Source organism: Propithecus coquereli, unplaced genomic scaffold (assembly GCF_000956105.1).
Source record: "Propithecus coquereli isolate 6110/MARCELLA unplaced genomic scaffold, Pcoq_1.0 Scaffold563, whole genome shotgun sequence".
Lineage (NCBI taxonomy): Eukaryota > Metazoa > Chordata > Mammalia > Primates > Indriidae > Propithecus > Propithecus coquereli.
Genome location: NW_012151541.1, coordinates 96,385 through 117,512, shown reverse-complemented (window position 1 = coordinate 117,512; position 21,128 = coordinate 96,385). Strand labels below are relative to the sequence as shown.

The window sequence follows — 21,128 nt, the reverse complement described above, 5'->3', positions numbered from 1 at the left end:
AATGGGCCTTAATTGAGTCTGGGTTATTTGTAGAACTGATGTTGCCTTGCCTTTGTTGCCCCCTCCTTCCTCCTTCTGTTTCCCAATTAACCTTCATTCCTCTTTCCTTGCAGAGTAAAGAAGTCGGCCAGCAGCTCCAAGATGATTTGATGAAGGTCCTGAACGAGCTCTACTCGGTAAATCAGATGGGTTGCTTGGCTCTTTACCAAGCAGAGGGAAGCAGCATTTGGCAGCTTTCAGCCATAGTCACATCAGCAACAGAATTGAACTGAGGTTGAGGACAGTGCATGGTCCCCATTGGGGGTGACCCCACCCATCTCTTTTTTCACATTCTTATTTTCAAAACTGAATGAGCCAAAAAGTACTTTCTCAAAATAAGATTCCTTCTCAGCTGTGCAGGCTGGTCCTGGCTTCCTTTGGGGCATAATCACTAGAGACCATCCGAGGCCTAGGTCACCAGCACACCTGACCCCATTAGTAGCAAACAAGGGACCCTGAACCTAATGGCAAGGAACATAGCCTGCATTGCACCATTAATATGTGCCTCTTGGAAAGGATTTATTATTGTCCAAGGTTTTGCATCAGATCTTGAATTAATCTACAGTTCTGAGACTAGAGCAGGTGCTCTAGAGGGAAGTACAGAGTCCTAAATGCCCCTAATATGAGGGATCAGTGTGCAGAGAGAACTTTGCACCAGCTTCCTGGAGTTTTATAAAGGCCAAAGCTCAGTGAAGAAGCAGGCTGTGGGCTTGGAGAAGAGAACACAATCTGTTCTGAAATGACTGGCACGTTAGGCACATGATGCCTGTGGCTGATGTGTGTTCATTCATGCACTGAGAGGTGGTGGTGGTTGTTTCTCCCCCAGCCATGTTTCATTAATTATCATTAAAATAAACACACTCTCACGCACATGCACACCAAGGAAATTCCTGTTGTCACACAGGGAATACTTAAATTGTACAGCTAACACCTTTCCAGGGACATGTTCTCCAGTTCGCCTGTGCCCGTGCTCTGTGTCATTCTCCAGGGTTGCCCCATCCTGTTTGGAGGTGAAATTGATTCCCTGTGTTTACTTGCTTACTTACTTCCTCCATCTTTCCTTCCTTCCTTCCTTCCTTCCTTCCTTCCTTCTCTCTCTCTCTCTCTCTCTCTTTCTTTCTTTCTTTCTTTCTTTCAATTCACTGAAAGAACAGGCACTGGTGACATGCATCGCAAGCATTTGGGATCAGAGAATTCCATGTTCTCGATCCAGAAGCCTAGGTGTGGCCATTTTGTCATGGCAACTGTTAAGCAAGTAAATAGGGTAGAATCATATGACTTGTCTCCAGTGATGCTCAGTTTGTTTTGAATTTCTACTTGGTGACTCTTCTGCGCCAAAGCCAAGTAGATAGATGGTACCCTTTGGTTCAGCTCCCAAGTTTTCACTTCTCTCAAATGAAGTTAAGGCTTTTTAAAAATAGAAGCACATCGATGCCAACCATTTTCAGACTAGATGGGTTTCCTGAACCTTGTCTTTTTAATGCTTTATTTCTTCTTTTTATTTTTAGAGCATCTACTAGACACCAAGAAGAGCTATTACTCCTTTCTCCTGGCAGAGAATTCCCTAACATAGAAAATGACACATGTAGTCATTATATAAATCCTTTTATTTTCCTGTAAGCATCTTGAGCCTCTGCTATTTGCAGCTGTTTCTAGGGAGGAGTAGGTTGGATAACCAGCAAACTTAAACCATCTCAAACCATTGTGCCACTTCTGCAGTGGGACTCAAGGCAGTGGAGGAAGAATAGTATCTAAGGATCCGTTAGCTTTTACCCAGAGTCCTAGATCTTTTCATATGCAATGATTTAAAAAAATAAATGAAAGTCTGTAAGCTGTGTTGGAGTGAGAAAGAAAAGTCTGGAACTTACTTCTCTGGTCTGAGGAGGGCCGTGCTGCTACCCCTGATTGTACACTTCAGGCAGTTCAATATTGGCCAGCTGCTTCGCTGGCTGCTATAGGGAAGCCACAGTCAAGGCAGAGCCTAAAATCTTCCCACTGGTGTTCAAACTGAGAATTGCTTAAGTGTGCTCTCCCCTGCCATGAAGTGAATTGGTACACACTCTTATAATCTGTCCAAGTCCAAAATTAAAACTTGATTTTTTCCTCTAATAGGAAATGGAAAGTGAAAAAAGGAATAGAAGACACTAGAAAGTTCCAGAGAAGGCAAAACAGTCTGGTGCAGTGATAAGCAGAGTGATTTTTCTCCCAAGGGGATATTTGGCAATGTCTGCAGACATTTTTGGTTGTCACAACTGGAGGAATGGGTGGTGCTACTGGCATCTAATGATTTAGAGGCCAGGGATGCTGCTAAAATCCTGCAATGCACAGGACAGCCCCCCACGACAAAGAGTTATCTGGCCCGGAATGTCAAAACACCAAGGTTGAGAGACCCGGTCTAGTGACTAGAGTCTCCTGAGTTAGGCAACCTAGATTCTACCCTGTCTTGACTACTAGCTATATGAACTTGGGGGATACTCCAAGCTTCTGTGACCCTGGTGTTTCCATATACTCCATGTACTGGTATCTCCATATCCTGGGGACAGGATAGTTGGGGGTTATACTTGCTGAAATATCAGACTATAGTTAAGGGTCAGATGAGTTTGCAGATTCTATAGGCCATTAGAAAGTTCAGAGAATAGACATATGAGTTGTTTCTTCTGGAAGGTGAGATAAGCTTAGGACTGGTCTGAATAAGGCACCATGAGATTAGGGCGACTGTCCCAGTTTGCAGAGAACTAGAGTTTCCTGAGACTTGAGACTTTTCAGTGCTTCAACAGGGGAAAGTCCTGGGTAAAACAGGATGCTTGGTTACCTTGCATAGGATAGCGGTTTCATCAAGCAGGAAGTTGGAGCTACTGTATGCTGGCTTTGGGAAGCCACTTGCTGTGTACACATTTCCTCAGAGGAGTCAGGAAGAGAATAAAGGAGAGCTTCTCGTCAGGAGCTTTCCCCTTATTGCTCACCAGGAAGGCAGGACAGGGCCTCTCATTTTAGTGACTTTGTAGGCAATAGAATTATTTGGGACACTGGGAAAAGGAAACAAGGATATAAGAAACGCACCCTATTTTTCAGTGCTCTTCTTACCTCATATCTACTCCTGACGCACATGAATACTTCTTTTTGGGGGACTGATTACCCAAAGGTTGGTAATTTAAGTGCTTTTGAACTTGACGATCCAAGGGACAAGGCCCAGGTGTTCCCAAATAAAGATGCCTTTGGGAGGAGGTCCAGAACCCCACCATAAGTGGCCAGCTGCCCCTCTGCACCTTCCTCTTTTTCTGCCTGAAGGGCCTTTGATTTCCCTGACTTGGCATTCTGTGCCAGGGCCTGCTTCCCACAGCTGCCAGTCAGAGAGCAGCCCCAGTGAGCATTCTTCTCCATGTTTTCCCCCCGTAATGAGCTGGCTAGTTTGTGAGCTGTGGCATAAGTGGTTTTCATTTTCTGACTGATGCTCCAGGAATGCCTTTGAAGTCAGACCACACTGCCTCCCAAAGGACTCTGGGATTCTCTGCCTCAGTTGTACTTCGAGGCTGTGTCTGAAAAGGCCCAGCAAGCCCCCACAGGAAGAAGGAGTGTATCTGAAGCCACATGGATTGGCCAAGTATGAAGGGTCAAGAAAACACTAGAATTGAGAAAAAAAAAAGAGGGGTCGGGACACTCTGGAGCTGTTATGTCCCAGAGGTCTGACGCTTCTGTACTCTCCCTAAATATATCTTCCCTTGACTGGGTGCAGCAGCTGTTTGCTTGCAGAGCTACTTTAGACTGGAATTTAGCACCTGTTCCCCAGAAACAATGGCAGTTAATAGTCTCCCAGCTCTGCTTGCCTGTTCGATCCTGGCACTAGGCAATACAGATGCAAAAAGAAAAGATGTCCCTAAACTCAAGACATTTAGTTTTAATAAGGAGAGACAGAAAAGTAAAGCAGCGAGTAAAAAGTGAGGTGATAAGGACTCTTACACATCTGCACAGGGGAGAGGCGTGAAGTCAGGCTCCTTGGAGGAATACTTGAACTGAAACTTAATTGCCAAGAACTCTTTTATTGCTCTCTACGTGTTCCTTTTTGTCGCATCCAGCTCTTGTTTCATGATGCAATATCTTTTCATTTCTCATTTCTCTCTCTGGGGCTACTGTTGATGTATTGTTTTCAAAGTTTTTGTCTCTCTGTATACTGTTTCCTCTAAATTGCTTGTTTTGGTCTTAGTCTTTCACATTAGATATTTCCTTAAATGTGTGATAATCCTTAGCTGCCTGCTCACACTTTAAAGTGAGGTGCTAAAACTTTCTGTGTCAACTGTGGACTTTACTATAGGGTGATCAGACCAGGCTGTGTCCTTGGGGCTGTGACATCACTGTTTCTACGTCTTTTGTCTTGGGTGTTCAGATTGCGGAGAGAAGGCATTTCTGATCTTCCACTTATGTCTGGGAGTGGAGTTGTGAAGAGGCCTGGAGCATCTCAACAGTCAGCATAGCATTTTCAGGTGATCCTCCTGTTTAAGTTCACACCCCTATCCCCAGCTGAGCCTGGTGTCCCCTAGTGCATGGACCCCCTAGTCTTCCACTGCAGTAGTGAAGGGGATCTGGGGGTCTCACTGTTCCCATATTTTCAGTAGTTCCTCTTGTTTTTAGCTCCACCTTCATCCCACTGCCACCAACTTCTCTTCGGGCTTCTGGGATAAAAGTCTGGCTGCTTCTTGGCTCTCCCTACTTTTGGTTTAGGATTCAGTAGGTCAGTTACTACTTGCCCACCTGCTTTTTGGCTTCTGCTTCCATTCTTTTCGTTTTCCTCAGTTTATACCTAAAAAGTAATAAAAACTTTTTTCTATTATTTTAGTGTGGCTTGGGGAGGGAGCAGAGCTAAATGCATGAATTCAGTGTTTATTTTTTCAAAGTAAAGTAAATATTCTAAGTAGAACTGAGCATTTAGACTTTCGATTTTTTTCTCCCTAGTTTGTATTTGCCTCGCTATACATACTTCTCGAAGTTCTATTTTGACCTCCCTATTTCCTCAATTGTTTTGGTGTCACTCATTCAAGCTTCAGCCTCTGGGTGCCTCAGTTTTCCCCAGAGCTGGAGGACACTAGCAGTGCTTCTCCCTTATTTCCCCAGAAATGAGATTCAATGTCATCAAGTCATCTGGGGCAGCCACTTTGATTATAAAACCACCGCTGCGTATGTGACATATTTCCCAACTGTGGAGAAGAAAAGAAAACACAAAAGAAGAAGTGGTTCTTACCCTCAGGAATTCAGTTTCTTAGGCTAGGTGGTGTTTTACTTTTTTTTGACAAAAGGGGTTTTTATGTTTTTAGGGGAAAGGAACAATGTAAATTGCTGATTTTTATTACTTCATTTGTTGTCTTGTTGGCAGTATTCTTTGAGCTCTTTTTTGTCTCTTATGTTCATTCATACTGTTTCCTCTATCATGCACTTTCATGAAACAGAAAATCACTTGTTTAAGAAAATCATTTACTATTATATCTGTTCATTCCAGCTTTTGAATCCCTTGGTCAGAGTCAGGTGAAAAAAGAGAAAAAAGGAGCATCCGTCCCATCTACCCTAATTCAACGAGGATAACAGGTGCCTCTCTCCCCTGTCTTAGTCAACCTGGGGAGCTGGAGTCTATTTGAATTACTTAGAGAGGCTTTTTAATGCTATTGGTTGTTAAAAATATTGTTTCTCCTGCATAGAGAGTATGCAGAGTATAATCAGAGTAGATCTTAGGGGAAATGGCATCAGGTTCAGAATAAGGTGAAGCTGATTTCAAACATTCTGCATCCAAATGAGACATAATTCAGACTCGAATGTACCTTGATTTTGTTAGTATCCCAATATTCTTTATTTCTTCCTTCACCTCCAGCTAATCTTAAGGGTTATGAGTATACCTGCAAAGTGCCTCGAACCCAGGTTTTCTCAACCTCAGCACCACTGACATTTTAGGCCAGATAATTCTTCGTTGTGGGGGGCTGTTCTGTGCATAGGGTGTTTAGCAGCATCCCTGGCCTACACCCCCCAGATGCCAATAGTAGTCCAAAAGTTGTCACAGTCAAAAACATGTACATATGTTGCCAAATGTCCTCTGGAGGCCAAAATAGCCCCCGGTTGAGACACTGCTCTAACTCAGGTTCATAAATGAAAGCAATTTCTCTTTTCAGGACTCTCTGGACTATTTTTAACCTTTCTTCCCAACTAATTCAGCTCCAGTCCTATGCAGAGGAGAGTCACTGCTGCTCAGTGGCTAGGAACTTAGTCTTTGGAGTCTGACAGACCTGGGTTTCCATCTCGATTCTGTCATTTACTAGTTGTGTGACTTGGCGTGTGATAGTTAATATCTTTGAGCCTTATTTCCTCCTCTTTAGCAGTATAAATAATAACATGTCTTTCACAGAGTTGTTGTGAGAATCAAATGAGGTCACATACATAAAGCCCTGGCACTCAGCATGTACTGAGTGATAGAGATTAATATTAATACTGTGCCCTTGCTTTCCTGTGTCGTTAAGCACCACCCACACACGACACGCATCCACCCCAACTCCTACGCTCTCTCATTCTCCCTCTCAAAGAAATCTCATGGCATGAACATTTCAGCACTCTTGAACTTCAGATTGCTTGCTTTGTTATCAAGCATTTTTAATTCCTAGAAAGAAGCTGGAGGCTCCCTATGTGGACACAGAAAGCTCCGGCGGAGTAGAGCAGGCACTGTGTGACTGGCAGTAGGATGTTTGGGAGAGTTAGAAACACGCTCAAGTTCCAGGCTCCCTGGCCTCCCTGTTAAGAAACAGGATTGGACTCCTAGATAGTCACTGTGATGGAAAATTTGAAAATGACATCCCTCTCCTTTTATACTCCTTCCTTCCTGTGGGAACCCCAGTTATACTTGATAGGATTTGACTCCTTCCCAGGCAGGCTCTTACCTGAATTGTGCAGATTTACAGTCTTCATAGGGTTGTTATCTGATCGTAGAATTGCTAGGACAAAATGAGAAAATGTGTGTGTGACACTTGGCACAGAGCCAGGAATGTATTATGTGCTCAGTAAATGACAGTTGCCATTGTTAGTGCTGCTCCTGTTCTAGTTGCTGTGAGAGAAGGTGTTTGATCTGGATAAAGCAGGCCAGACAGATCCTCAGAATGCCAGACCAGCAGAAAGAGCTTTTGGAGCCTTTTTCTCTTCCCCATTTTATATCTGAAAAATAAAAAAAGAAAGTCTAGGCTATTCCACAGGCTGAACTTCCCTCTTTGGGTTCTTAACCAGCCCGGGAAGGCTTTGCCCCTGGGCTCTGAGAGCTGGTGGTGGTGTTTCCCGTCTACTTGGCATTGCGAGGTGACTAAGCAATAGAAATCACTTGGCCGATACAAAAGAGTGATGATTACAAATGATAATAAATAGAAGTTAATAATACATGACGGACAGACATGAAGTCATTTCAATAAGAAGCCACATTGGCTCAGTTCAAATACTGCTTTCCTGTGCTTTAGAGTGGTCTTTAATATATAATGTTTGCTAAACCAAATGCTTCTGGATTTTTCCCTTAGGGGTACAAGGATATTGCTTCATGGGGGAGAGGTCCAGCTGAGTCTGTTAGTCTGTAAAGCAGAGAATTGCCCCACCGGCTTGACCTCTAGGGGTGGGGGCGGGGGTGTCTTGCAGGTCATGAAGACATATCACATGTACAATGCCGACAGCATCAGTGCTCAGAGCAAGCTAAAGGAGGCAGAGAAGCAGGAGGAGAAGCAAATCGGTAAATCGGTCAAGCAGGAAGACCGGCAGACCCCACGCTCGCCTGACTCCACAGCCAACGTCCGCATTGAGGAGAAGCATGTCCGGAGGAGCTCAGTGAAGAAGATTGAAAAGATGAAGGAGAAGGTGCGTACGTTACGGTAACTGTAGGGGCTGGGGAGCAACGTTCTGGAAGGCAAGGCTGATAGGACTTTCCCAGTGGGCACCAGGAAGAGCAGAATAAGGACGCTCTGGGTTCCTTTAGTGCCTAATGACCAAAAGTGAGTCTTTGCTATGTGCCCTGGCAGGAATACTAGGTCGGTATTGGAAGTTCTTGGGCACCCAGCTCCAAGTTTTTAACCTCTAGCAGATAAACCAAAACTAGTAGTCACATTTCCAAATCCATTTTCCAAATACAGCTTAATATCATGTCGCTTTATTGCTTTAGGCGATGGGAGGAGACTGTAGACCTAGGGCTTGGCTTCAGGTGTCAGGTGTTCAGGGACAGGATAGTGGCCCCTCCTTCAGAGTGGCAGTGCCAGAATGGAGAATGGTATTTGAAGATAGAATCAAAGTGGGCCACGCATCTGAAGTAGGGAGCCTCATTAACCTTTCCTGAAATGATCTACATTATGCCCTTGAATCTCATTAAACAGAATTAGAACCCAATTTAAGGCAGACGCGCATAGGGAGTAGCAGCACAATTCTGGTTCTTGAATGTACTGTACTTTCATCTTTTACAGAACAATCTCCCCTTTAAAAAAAATAAAATTGAACTTCTGTTCCCTTTTCAGCGCCAAGCCAAGTACACAGAGAATAAGCTGAAGGCCATTAAAGCCCGGAATGAGTACTTACTGGCTTTGGAGGCAACCAACGCATCTGTCTTCAAGTACTACATCCACGACCTGTCTGACCTTATTGATGTAAGTGCTTAAAGCCAGGGGCCTCAGGGCACCTCTTTTCTGCTTTCAGAATCCTGGTCAGACGTTCCCCCATTCTGTTGTTCAGACGTCTGGGGCATTTCGAGAACAATTATGAAGGTAGTAGCCACAATCCACCAGGGAGCTTGCCATGGACCAAGTACTAGCACTTTATACTTTATCTCATTCAGTCGTCACTACAATTCTGGGAGGAAAGCATTATTATCTCTATTTTTACAGACTACCATTCAAAGTATTTAGTCATTTACCCAGAGTCAGTTAATATTATAAATGACAAAGGCAAAATTTGCACCTAAGTCTGATTACTAAACCCATGCTTATAAACACTGTGCTCTTCTGTCTGCCAGGAAATACTCCCTTACATCTGCTTCTTGAACACAGAACTGAGTGGCAAGAACTAAAGAGTTAGGATGCCATACCTTACATTTATATATAATAGCACTTAATGCTTCTTGGTATTAACTCATTTGATTTTCACATCACCCTTATGGATAAGCATTGCTATCTCCAATCTGTAGATAAGGAATCTAGGGGTCCAGTGGGTTAGGAGCTTTACCTGCCCAAGGTTACACTGCAAATGAGGGTCCTGTCAGCAAGGTATCCAGATGACCCTGACATCTGGCCCATTTTTGATATGTGGCACAAAGATGATTGAGAAAAGCAGGTTAGTAGCACATGTTTGGCATGGGGCTAGCACAAGGGATAGGCTTTTGTCTTTGGCCTTGTGAGTCAGCCTTGGCCTTGTGAGTCAGCCTTGGCCTTGTTTTTCCTGCTATTTCTCCTCCAACCTTATAGTTGGGTCTTGTAAGCCCTCTCACCTGCAGACTCCAGGCTGGCCCAGTTCCTGATCCAGTCCTAAGTGAAGCTATGTGAGTACATCCTTTCTCACCTCTCCCTCTAGTCAGCAAAGTGAGACGTCTGGAGCCAGCTGATTTAGCATTGGCAGCCTGGTCTCCTGGGCTTGAGGTATATCCCAGCCAATTTTCTCTCTGACACCTGATGTTTGCTTCAGGCTCTTGGCAGCAGCAGCTGGGCCTTACAAGACTCTGGCCAGACCTCGCATGCTTTCCTGCCTCAGTTTCTCCACAAGCAAACCTGCCACACTTACAATATCATGTGGGGTTGTGGACTAAAATTCACTGTTGTATCACTAGCTGGGTCACCTAGGATTGTCACTGAACTGTTCTAGAAATCTGCTTTGTTTCCTACCCCATCCCTTGCCCCCTCTAACAAACTGAAGAACTGGACTAGACCATTGGTACCTAAATCTGGCCTCACATCAGAGTTGCTTGGGCAACTTTTCTAAAATACAGATTCCTGTCTCCCTGCAGCCAGGGATTTTTGATTCAGTAGGTTTTAGTCTCTTAATGCCCTGAGTGTCATTGTCTCACTGGGTAAGTGGAGCCCTGGTCCCTGTCCAAGCACCTCTTTGTTCCCTCTGCTTGTTGATGTCAATCTGAACACTGTCCTTCAATGGAGGTCAAAGCCCTAAACAAGATCCTTTCTCCTCCTCAGGGGAGCAGCTCCTCACGGTTGGGAGAGAGTCCTGTTCTCAGCATAAGTAAGAGAATCAGTTCTTTCTTATGCACAATTTCTGCTATTTACCTTGCATTTGGTAAAAAAATGGACTAGGCAGTCTGCCGCACCTCCTCTACTGGTTTGTTCTTTTCTCCTTCTTTTGCCCCCGGGGCAAGTTCCTAACCTTTTGCACCAAAATGCTGACCTCAGGGGCAGAGAGGGGATACTGCTGTTTCAGTCACTGCCTGTGCCATCCATAGACTGTCCATCAGGTGTGAGCAGGTGTTTTCAGATCAGTCCAAGAGGCAAGCTATCTTATTCCTTACTATCGTGTTAAAAAAAAAGTGTCTGTGAAGAGCCTGATTGCACAGGATATGGCGTAAAGTGCCTTTGAAGAAGAAGCCTCTTCAGTACTCAGCAGGCCGTGGGTCCAGGTCGCTGTGAGCAAGTCCAGGCCACCTGGGTAGTAAAGTCGCTCTTGTTTCTTTACTGCAGTGTTTTGGTTGTATCTTGTTTTATTTTGTTTGTTTATATTTTTCCTAAGATGAGAACAGGTTCTTTTTTTTTAAAAAAAATAAAAGCTGATAATATGACTCTGCTCTATAATTGTTCAGTAAATATTTATTTGGGGTGAGGCTATGTGCTCAGCATCAGGGATACAAACGGAATGTAGTGGTTTTTGCCCTGGAGGTATTCATAGACTCTATGACAGTGGTTTTCAAACTGTGGGTCAGAGCCATTAGGGGAGTCATGAAATCACTTTTATGAGTTTGACCTGATTTTTCAAATGAATAGACTAGAATTAGAAAGAAAATATCAGGGTGTATCACACTAGGAAGGTTAAGTTTTATTTTGTGAAATTTTTATGTCCCATGTGTATGTACATGCACGTGCACCCATGCGCGCGCGCGCGTGTGTGTGTGTGTGTGTGTGTGTGTGTGTGTGTGTGAAAATATAAGATGTATTTCTTACTCGGAGTTGGGTGTCAAAGAGAAGTTTGAGAGCCACCATACTATGAACAGGAGAAGATCTCTAGGTCTTCTCTGTAAGTTCCGTGAGGGGAGGAACCAAGAGTTTTCTTTACCTCAGTAGCCCCTGTGTGTTAGTACATAGCTGAGCACATAGTACGTTCATTGAAGGAAGAACGGAAGAGGAGGAGGAAAAAGATGATCCCCTAAGCCAAGATTTGTTTTTCTTTTTGTGCCTTTGAATATTGTTTTGAGGTATTAATATAATTTACATTCAATAACTGAATTTAAATGTTAAAGCTTCCAGAGTTATTGATAAATTTATAGATGCTTGTGACCTACATCTGTATCAAGATATAGAATAAATATTTTGATGAAAGATATATTTCTGTCACCTCAGAAAGTTCCTCTTGTCTCTTCCTAGTCAATGCCCCACCCCAAGGCAACCACTGTTATGATTTCTTTCACTACAAGTTCATTGTGCCTGTTATAGAACTTCATAAAGATGGGATTGTACAGTATACACTTTTTTCTACCTGGCTTCTTTTGCCTAGCATGATGTTTTTATGCTTTATCCATGTTTTTTGCTTTTTTGCTTTATCCATGTTGTTTGTATCAGTAGTTTCTTCCTTTTTCTTGCTGGTCTATGCAATAAAAGGGGCCAAAAGGATGCTCTGGCAATGAACCAACAGTTAGAGCAGGAGTAAGTGAGGAGCGGGAGTAAGTGGGCATGTTGGCATCCTCATCTTGACAGTATCCAGAACTTGCTTTAAGACAGGGGATGAATCTTGTTCCAGTCCATTGCCATCTGTCCATACACCATTCTGCCTCCTTCCTAAGGGTTTTGAAGCTCAGCGTGTGCTTAAGGCATTGAGCATAAGTGAAAAGAAGTTATTTTTGTCGATGCCATTACGTTGACACAAGGACTAGCCTTCAACTTCTTTTTATAGTGTGGCACAAGATTTAAACTCAGACTGTAGGAATCCACGTGAGGCATCTGACACACCAGGAAAACCCTGACTTCAAGCCAAAAAGACATTCTGAGCTCATTTGATAGTGTCTAAGAACTGTAGGCTCATTGGAATGTAATCTTCCTCCCCCGTACTCCTGTGGCTCTCTCAACACAGGAGCAGATGGACGAGTGAAGAACAGGGCATTGTCCTCGTGCATAGCTGGAGTGTTGTGAGTGCCATGTACGTGGACAGAGAGTCGGTGACACCATGTGCACCCAAGTCAGACATGAGGGAACTTGGCTTGTTCCGTAAGAAATTGTATCGAGGGCAGTTATTTTTCTCTGCTGTGTGAACTTGAAGTAGGTGTTATGAAACACTCATTTTTCTTTCTTAGGCCTTCTCTGGAGTCTCTGGGTGAGGATATCAGCTGGTAAAGGGTTAATGGGCTATCAACTCAAGTCATCATACATCTGGATGGGCTGTCATTAAATTCTTATAAAAATTTGATTTCCCCTGAGAGATTTTTCATCAAACATTTATATAACCCAGAAATGGCTAGGGGAGCCCAGCGTGGCCACAGAACTCATCAGAAGCCATGGAAAGCATGCCTTGTCCCTATTGTGAGCAAAATAATGTGCTGCCTCTACTTCCTGGGATTCTCCTGGGAACAGGATGAAATATTCAGATCTCACTTACCTAACCTTGCCAGATACTGCTTCTTTGCTAAAGGCTGGGTTTCTGGCTGTTGCCCTTGCAGGTATGTTGATAGCCAAGATTCTGGAAAAACTCTTGCAAATCTCCCTGGTTGGCTAGAGGCATGGAGGAGCCAGGGGGCACACTGTGAGTGAGACCCCCACTCCTGGACACAGAAAAGCTTCAGAATTGTTATGTACAGACAGTGCATCAGCCTGGGAAAACTCCCAGCCTTCCTTTGGCCAAACAGAGTGAGCAGAACAAAAGGCTTCAGTGGCTTCATCTATCCACTTGACTTAGGTCGGTATTCAGCCTAAGTGTGTTGTTTCCTGAGAAGCTGGAATCTGTACTTGTGGCATCAATCAATGGGAAGTTTATTAACTGCCTGCTGTGAGCAAGGCTTAATGGCGAGAGATATAAATAAGGATGAGTCACTGGCCAGACCCTCAGGAAGCTTGCCTTCTGGTAGGGGTGAGAAGAAATGGCAAGTCACAGAACGAGGGAGTGTATTCTGTATCACACAAGGGCTGCAGATGACTGTGGTTCTGAGTGAGGGCTGTGGTCAGTGGAGGCCAGGATCGCAGAGTTGCTGGCTTCCCAGAGGCTGGAAATTTGATTTGGATCTTGAAGATCTGGTCAAATTCTGGTAGGTGAAGGAAGAGGAAATTCTAGGAGCTGAGGGGCAGAGGTCAGTGGATTTGGAGATATATTGGTGTTTGTTTAGTGTCTACATGGTGCCAAATATATGGAAATATATTGCCCGTTAGCCTCACAAAAACCTATGAGACTGGCGTTATCCTCATTTGAGGCGCAGAGAGATTAGCTTTGCTAATGGGCATATATGGCTGATTTGAGACCTGTGCTTTTCTAACACTCTCCCCTAAACAGAGTACATCACTGGTTCAGAGCAGAAGAATCTAAAGAAGATAGAGGGAGCTGGTGTTGGATGGCAGAACTGAGGACAGATTATAATTTGTTCTGGCTGTTGGACCTTGCTCAAGTTATTTATCTTCACTGAACCTCAGCTTCCGAGTCTGGAAAATTAAGATAATACTGAGCTCATTGGGGTTATCGTGAGGATTAAAATAGAATGTATATAAAGCACTTAGCACGCTGACTGGCATGTAGTAAGCACACATAGTGAACAGAAGCATTTTTTTTTTTTTTTTTTTTTGAGACAGAGTCTCACTCTGTTGCTTGGGCTAGAGTGCCGTGGCGTCAGCCTAGCTCACAGCAACCTCACACTCCTGGGCTCAAGCGATCCTCCTGCCTCAGCCTCCCAAGTAGCTGGGACTACAGGCATGGCCACCATGCCCGGCTAATTTTTTCTATATATTTTTAGTTGTCCAGCTAATTTCTTTCTATTTTTTAGTAGAGACGGGGTCTCGCTCTTGCTCAGGCTGGTCTCGAACTCCTGAGCTCAAACGATCCACCCGCCTCGGCCTCCCAGAGTGCTAGGATTACAGGCGTGAGCCACTGCGCCTGGCCGAAGCATTTTCTTAATTTCCAAACTGAGGAAGGTGGATTTTACCTTAGAAAAAAATGAGAGGTATTTTAGGTTCTTCAGCAGGGGTGTGGCAGAATAAAAGTCACGTTTTAGGCAGTGAAGCAGGTGGCACTGCTGTAAGATGGTAAGAGTATGAAAGAAGGTTCAGGTGGTGGGAACGGAGAGGAAAAGGGAATTACCAAAAATAGGTAAAGGTTTTTGACGGGCACCTTTCCTCCCCCTAATTCCACCCCTTGCCCACCTGCCCCCCGACATACACGCCGTGGGCAGTGTCACTTCTGCTCGTTCAACTTACAGGCACGGAGTTGATCCTCAGGTCCACACAGGGCTAGTCAGGAAGGCTTACAGGTCCCAGGGCAGCCTGGCGAGACCAGCAGCATCTCCCAGAGGTGGGAGGATCCCGCACGTGCAGCCTCCTAATCAGCCGCTTTTGTCTGGCTCCCTCTTGCTCTTCCCTCCCGGCTGAATGAATGTCTTTCCACCCTCTGCCTCTAGTGAAGCTGTAACTGCTGTTATTCCGCTGCAGCCAGGCACCTGCCAGGCGCTGTTGGCACTGCACCCAGAGCCCAGCCCAACGGATGCTCTCACTGAGCTTCTCGTCAGATGCCAGGAAGGAGGAGGCATGTCGCATGCTTTTTCTTCCCCAATAGTGCCTGTTCCCGATGTGATCATGATGAGAGGGAAAGGCTCGGGAGAGAGTTAATGTGATACTTGCTTGTGCAATGAGATGGCAGTCAGCAGATGGCCTTACTCTCTCCATGGATTCTCCTCTAATGTTTCTTCTCAGGTTCTGGACCTCTAAGATGCTTAAGCAGTAGAGGCGATAATGGGTGGCCAAAGAATCAGGATCTCTGGGTCCTTTGGAGGGGTGGGGAATGTACTCACAGAGTTACAGAATGCCATTGCTGAAGAGGGTCTTAGGGATTACATTTCATCCAAGGATTTTCAGACTTTTTCTCTAGCAAAAGAATTCTTTCTTCAAAACCGACCTTACACAGAATCCCAGAATGTTAAATAGGGAAAAGAACAGAGCTGGCTTGGTTGAAGGAGGGATAGGAGGCTCCAGGTCCTACTAGTTGGGTTGCCCTTTTACCCCCTTCTCAAGGGCAGCCTGAGAGCTGGCACAGAACCTTACAGCTCTGGTCTACAGCTTGAAAACCACTAACCTGGTCAAGTCTGTTCATTGTACTGTGAAGGAAACAGGTTTGGGGATGAGGAGTGACTTTTCCAAGGTCGCTTGATTCTGCCTCCAGTATTTTGTATTTTTTATACAATTGCCTCTTCCATAACAGTTTCTTTTTTCATTCTGCTGTCGAAAATCAGAATCCCTTACAAGATGTGAGTTTTGCCAGTAACACTATGCTTAGAACTTTTTAGTCTTATAAAGGCTATTTCTGTAGGGCAGGGGCATCTGTTGTCAGATGCTGGGAAGGAGGAGGCATGTCAGAAATCCAAGTCTACAGCTCAGGCCTGCCTAGAGCGCTGGGAGTCGGTGGGGATGATAATCCACAGAGTCAGCCCCCCATTCTCTTCTTCTCCCACCTAGAGTTGCGTTTGCATAGATTAGCTGCTGTTGCAACACTCCTTTCAGGCCCTTAAATGCTGAAATGGCCTGGCTTGGTTGCTACGTAGTGACTAAACCATAGTAACCCTCAGGGAGTGGCAGGCTGTGTTTTTATTGTTGAATTTTGTTATAAGGGCATCCCCAGATAAACCTGAAAATGGAAGAAGATTCTCTTTAACTCTCCACTCTTTTCATGTTTATGGACTAGTACTATACAGGGCTTAATTAAATAATGTCATCTTGTCCTTATGAATTTTCTTCCTCTAACCACTGCACAGTCCTCTCTGTTTAACCATTGAACTGGGAGTCAAGAACTGACACCTCTCACCCAGACCTTGGAAGTCAGGGTGTCAGCCCTCTTTCCGCCGCACAGCCAGTCTCACTGACGCGGTCAGATCTGCCCTGAGCACCACCCTCCCTCCCCTCCAAGCCGTGGATTGGTCCATGGTGTGCTCATGTGCCTTCTCCTTCCCACAGCAGTGCTGTGACCTGGGCTACCATGCCAGCCTGAACCGGGCTCTGCGCACCTTCCTCTCTGCTGAGTTAAATCTGGAACAGTCAAAGCATGAAGGGCTGGATGCCATCGAGAATGCGGTAGAAAACCTGGACGCTACCAGCGACAAGCAGCGCCTCATGGAGATGTACAACAACGTCTTCTGCCCCCCTATGAAGTTTGAGTTCCAGCCCCACATGGGGGACATGGTGAGCCCCTCTCCCCATCTTCACACCCTTCCCCAAGGGGCTTGATTATACCTGTGTCTAGATTCATTACACAGAAGCCACGTTATTTGGGGGAGTGGGTGGGGGAGGGAGGCCTGGAACCGGCTTCCTGTCGGGCGGGTGAGGCACATTCCACTCACTGAGCACGCAGTTACTGAGTGCTGCTGTGCACCAGGCTCGGCTGTAGACAATAGTGCCTGTTCCCAATGTGGTCATGGCTGTAGACATTGGAGATTAGAGTCCTCGGCGAGCTTACACTCTGAGATTAGGAGAGAGTTAGAAATGTGCATAGGGAGGGGCATCTGAAGGGACTGAGCAGGATCATTGGTTTTGATTGGGTCAAGTGCTTATCCCTAGGCCAATCCCAGGTATCTGCAGCTGGCTGATTGGCTTATGCTGGGGTCACATGCTCCAGCCAAAGCATAGGGCCTGAGTGGTGGAGTGGGAGGTTCCCCCGGAGGGCAGTCAGACCAAAGTTGCCAAAAGAAGGAAGAGTGGATGCTAGGTGACCAAAAAATAGCAACGTGCTCTCCCTAGGAATGGTGCTTCCCTTCGGATTAGTATCCAGATTCTCTAGAAATATCTGTACCAAAATGACAGCTGTAGCAGTGTAAACAAAGGATTTGCTGTCATCAATAGGCCACTATGGAGAGGAGGTCATTTCTGTCCTAAAGACAAAAATGTGGAGATGATTTCTTTCCTCTCCTGCTTAGGGAAAATCAAACCATTCACAGTTTGCTTCCATTGCTGTGGCTTAGGAAATGTCAGTGTCTGAACAGATGGGGAAGTGAGATGCAGCATGTGCAATTAGAATTGAGGGAAGGGGTGTCACCGAGCCCCAGGAAGCCCCATTCCTCACCTGCCCTGGCTTCTGGTCAAACTTGCCTTCCAAGCCCTTTCTCCAGCTGCTGCTGAGATTCCCTCCCAAGGATCAGTGGAACTTGGGGACCAGCTGAGTGGAGTGATACATTTTCCGGTGTTGACTGGGTTGCCTTCTTAGCCAAACAGCTTGTCTCCATAAAGGGGGAATCCAGATGCTGGGTGCTCAGGCCCCCTCCCAGCCCTGTCAGAGTTTTATTTCCATACTCCAGAGTACAGCTGGAATGCATTACCTTGCACCCCGGTAGCGGACCATTGCCAAGCGTGCATCGACAGCTCTGTTGCTTCTTAAAGGAACAGGCTTGGAGGTGATTTTCCCTCCATGATTCCTCCCTGCTAGGTCTGGTTTACTTTAAAAATCAATAGCTCACTCTTCTGCCTGGGCCCTCCCTTTGTGTGAGATAGCAGATCCGTGCCTGAGCCAGGCAGCAGCCAGGGCCAGTCCTAGAGCTTGTAAAGGGTCTGTATTCCAGCCTAGCCTTCAGATGAGTGAAAATAAAATGAGATGAGAGGGTGAGTCGTTCTTGGTCCCTGCAACCAGTCTACCCCCATCAGTGTGGGCTGTGTGTAGATTATGCAGGCAACAAGAGGGAGCTGCCTGGAAGTCCTTGAACTAGGGCCAGAGTTCGGGTGGCATTTTGACCGGAAGCCCTGGAATTGGCCAAGGCCCCACACTGACTGGTGTTCTGGGGCGCTCAGCACGTGAAATGATGCCAAGTGCTCTCAGATGTACTAGGAGGAGGTACTTGGCTCCACTCTTGGTGCCCCCAGAGGCTTGTGGGGCTCTGGATGCCTGACCGGTGACATCAGGCAGCCAGAGAGTTTCACTCTTGGCGCTAACACATTCTGGCCACTGAGCTTTCTCCATTGTGTCTGATTATCCAAGAGCCAGAGTGAAGTCAGCTCTCTTCAGATCTGAGAGCTGGCTCGGGCCAGCCTTTCAGCTGCGGGAGGAGGTCAAGTCAGTTGGGAGCTTAAAAGCCAATGGAGGAAAAGGTCAAGTCCCAGCCCCCTCCATTTGAAGAGAGGTTTTGTCTTTTCAAGCAAGAGAACGAACGGTCTGTGGGCATGTGAATGTGCCCACTGATTGCTGAGGAGGACGGAGGCCCGTTCTATGCAGATATCTCTCTGCAGACAAGAGGCTAGAGGACACATGGTAGTGAGGTGACAGGAGTTGCCTTCACATGGGTCCTGCCTCCCAACTCTCCCAGCCTTCTGTTCCTCATCCGTCATCCTGGGGACTGTGGGCGACCTCATGCCGTAGGCACACCCCTATCTGGAGACAATGGATCAGCTATTCCTTCACACGGGGGAAAGCTAGCTGACAATAATCTTTGAGGGAAAGGCAGACTCCTCTCCCACGGAGATCTAGTGATGGCCTAGGGTAAAATGATGGCTCTTTGGAAAATGCTAACTTCCACCAGATTCCGTGCCCTCTGGGGCCCTCTAGCATAGCCTATGATATGATCTTGTTCCTGGCTTCACGTTCTCTCTCACTGAATCAGAGCTCTCACATGGAGCCTGGATTTATAAACACATGCTGGCTGCCAACAGCAGCAAGTTAGCCTCCTGACCCACTTCTCTCCTGCTTTCACTCTGGCGTACAAAGGGGGATGAGGGAGGGGCCAGAGAGGTGTCCACTTGGACCTCTAGCCGGAAATCTTCACTGTGCCAAAGCATTGTGTTTCTGGAGCTGGGGCTGCCTGCGGCACTCTTCTCTAGCACCTTCAGCCTTCCACGGAGCTGCTGCCCCTGCCAAGCAGCAGCCTAGAGGTGAGCTCCAAAGAGAGACCTGGTCTTTCCAAACAGATTCCCCTCCCCATTCCTTTCATGTGCTATTTGGTCCTGAAAGAGGTCCACACACATTGGCTTTGGATTTCGTTTCAACATAGAAACTGCAAGCCTTACACCTTGAATATAAGTAGTTTTATTACCAGTAGTGGGAACTCTGGAACCACCACAAGAACCGTATCCCCTTCCTGACCTGGTGTTGCTTTCTTTTGTCAGGCTTCCCAGCTCTGTGCCCAGCAGCCTGTCCAGAGTGAGCTGGTGCAGAGATGCCAACAACTGCAGTCTCGCTTATCCACTCTAAAGATTGAGAATGAAGAGGTGAGTTTTCTGCCTAGGAGGCTCAGAGCCACCTTTGGAGTTCCCCTGTTGAACCTCTTGCTGCTGCCCATCTGGGAGCAGGTGGAAGGAGCACGCAGAGAATGTCCGGGCTGCCGCAAACATTTCCTAGCCAAATGTAGGCTTGGACTTTCCCCCTCTGCTACATCCTGCCCTTGAACTCCAGGAAGTTGCTCTTGCATTGCCAAAGGTTGTGCTCTATTTTGAGCTTTTGTAAAATGCTTTTTTTCCCCTCTACACATTTAATCAAAATGGCACTTGGCAGCTGTCTGAACAATATTGTGTCTCTGAAGCCACCCCCTCATGCCTAGTTTTTTCCAGCATTTTCAAACAAACAGAGGCCTTTGACTTTGACACTTCAAACGTCTCCATCCTCTTAGGAAAGGGTGACTTTCTTCTGGGCCCAGTATATTTGCTTTCAACAACCAGTTCAAAAGGGCAGTGTGATTGATGATCCAGCTTTGTGTAGAGCTCAGTTGGCTTCTTACCTTGCATCTCAATAAGTCTTATTTTTCCCAGGAAGATCAGGAAGGATTGGGGATTGGTCACTTAGTGTGCAAATGAGGAAACAGGTTCATCAATTTGTTGAAGGTCATGAAACAGGACCTGGGGCTTTGCAGGACCAGGCCCATCACACATTTTAACTACCTGTGTGTACAGTGGGGTTGGTTTGGATTTTTTTTATTCTCTTTCCCTTAGCACTTCCATTATAACGAAGAGCTAATATTAAATTTTAAAAGTTAACATTAAATAAAAGAGCTAGGTCTAATACGTAGCTCGAAGGGGGTAGTAGCTTTTAGGTTCTCATTGGAGCGAGTAGCGTGCTGTTCCGGAATCCGTGTGATGTTTATCACTCCCTTAGCGCTGTCCAGTGGGAACAGAGCTGCACCCTCTGGTGGCATTCTCCGTCCTTCCCCAGCCCTGTCCCTCCCCCACTTCTCCAAGCTTCTCCGTCACCTGCTTTTCTGCAGCCCCCTCACCCCCATACTAACGTTATGTTGGCCCTTGTCATTGCAGGTAAAGAAGACAATGGAGGCCACCCTGCAGACCATCCAGGACATCGTGACCGTCGAGGATTTTGATGTGTCTGACTGCTTCCAGTACAGCAACTCCATGGAGTCCGTCAAGTCCACGGTCTCGGAAACCTTCATGAGCAAGCCCAGCATTGCTAAGAGGAGAGCCAACCAGCAAGAGACAGAGCAGTTTTATTTCACGGTAAGGGAGCTCGGTGGCCTTTAAAGAGCATCAGCACAGCAGCACACAAGGGAGATTTGGCACTCTCTGTCCTTGTCAGGTGTCTGAAGGGCAGGCTTTGAATACTGTAGATTTGAATCTGGGCATACTCTGAGACCATCCCTACGCTTAAAGGAACAGACATCTACAAGTTGTGTATAACTCACAGGGACCCCCAAGAGAAAGGATGCTCCCAAGTATACTACTAAGGAGATTTTCTTTTTTAGGAAATTTTTAACCAGCTAGTAGGCATTCATTTGAAAGCTTCCTTCT

General features: G+C 46.0%; 1 protein-coding gene across 1 annotated transcript in view; it reads left to right on the top strand.

The window, feature by feature from the left end:
* The window catches only part of SRGAP2 (SLIT-ROBO Rho GTPase activating protein 2), a 226,279-nt gene that overhangs the window by 153,049 nt on the left and 52,102 nt on the right, over nt 1-21,128 (top strand). The window contains exons 4-9 of the mRNA XM_012657865.1: nt 114-176; nt 7,684-7,899; nt 8,547-8,675; nt 16,374-16,598; nt 19,503-19,604; nt 20,640-20,837. Of these exons, the coding sequence (XP_012513319.1) occupies nt 114-176; nt 7,684-7,899; nt 8,547-8,675; nt 16,374-16,598; nt 19,503-19,604; nt 20,640-20,837 (933 nt within the window). The remainder of the gene's footprint in view (nt 1-113; nt 177-7,683; nt 7,900-8,546; nt 8,676-16,373; nt 16,599-19,502; nt 19,605-20,639; nt 20,838-21,128) is intronic.